Raw genomic sequence first — 837 nt, 5'->3', positions numbered from 1 at the left:
CGTGTGTTATCACTGGGTGAGTGACCAGGGATCCCACTTCAAGAACGAGGTGATTGCCGAGCTCAAGCATGTGCTGGGGGCACATCATCATTTACCACGGCCAGATGTCCGTGGGCGAACGGAACAGTCGAAAGTGCGATGAAAACGACCCTGAAGGCGTTCTGTGCACTCCTGTCCGAGTGGTTGATGCAGCCAGACCAGTGGCGGCTGATTGTCCCAGTGGTGATGTTGGTCCTCAACCAAAGTCCGTCCGACACACTCGGTGGTGTGGCACCGATTATTGCCATGACGGGTATCCGAGCGATGTCGCCCTTGGATCGCATTCCAATTCCAGCGGCGACAAAAGTTACAACGTTACACGACTTGCTTTCGTGGCGAAATGATGACATGGCAGCGATGGCAACCGCCTTGGACAAGATGCATGCGACGGTGTTGGACGCTGCGACAAGAAAGCGTAAGAAAAACCGTGAAAGAAGATCGAAGAAAAAAGTTGCAGAAATGGCCCAATTCGACGTGGGCGATTTTGTGCTTTATATAGACGTGTGGCCGATTTCGCACTCAAAGCTGAGTGTTACATGGCGTGGACCAGCTCAAGTGGTGTGTGTGCGCTGGCGCGGCCTACAAGCAATTGAAGACTCGTGGGAGCCGGCGGCCAATTTGTTGGAAGACATTCCAACCGAGTTCAAGCGCTACGTGCGCTCAAACAAGGCCGATCCCCAAATCAAGGCGATGGCAGCTGCGTTGAACGTGACGCAATCGTTGGGGGGGATTGTTGCGAATTTGCCATTCGCAGAACCCCTGAATCCCTCCCAAGAAGGTATCCAAGTGTTCGATTAG

At 53.5% G+C, this 837-nt stretch overlaps 1 protein-coding gene across 1 annotated transcript; it reads left to right on the top strand.

The window, feature by feature from the left end:
- Positions 1 to 138: 138 nt before the first annotated feature.
- On the top strand, positions 139 to 837 carry H257_06747 (hypothetical protein; the record flags this gene model as incomplete). Its single annotated transcript, XM_009832098.1, has 1 exon — positions 139 to 837. One exon carries the CDS (start codon positions 139 to 141, stop codon positions 835 to 837), a length of 699 nt encoding a protein of 232 aa, XP_009830400.1.

Source organism: Aphanomyces astaci, assembly GCF_000520075.1.
Source record: "Aphanomyces astaci strain APO3 unplaced genomic scaffold supercont1.13, whole genome shotgun sequence".
Lineage (NCBI taxonomy): Eukaryota > Oomycota > Saprolegniomycetes > Saprolegniales > Verrucalvaceae > Aphanomyces > Aphanomyces astaci.
The sequence above is the reverse complement of the archived record's forward strand: the minus strand, read 5'-3'. Positions and strand labels throughout refer to the sequence as shown.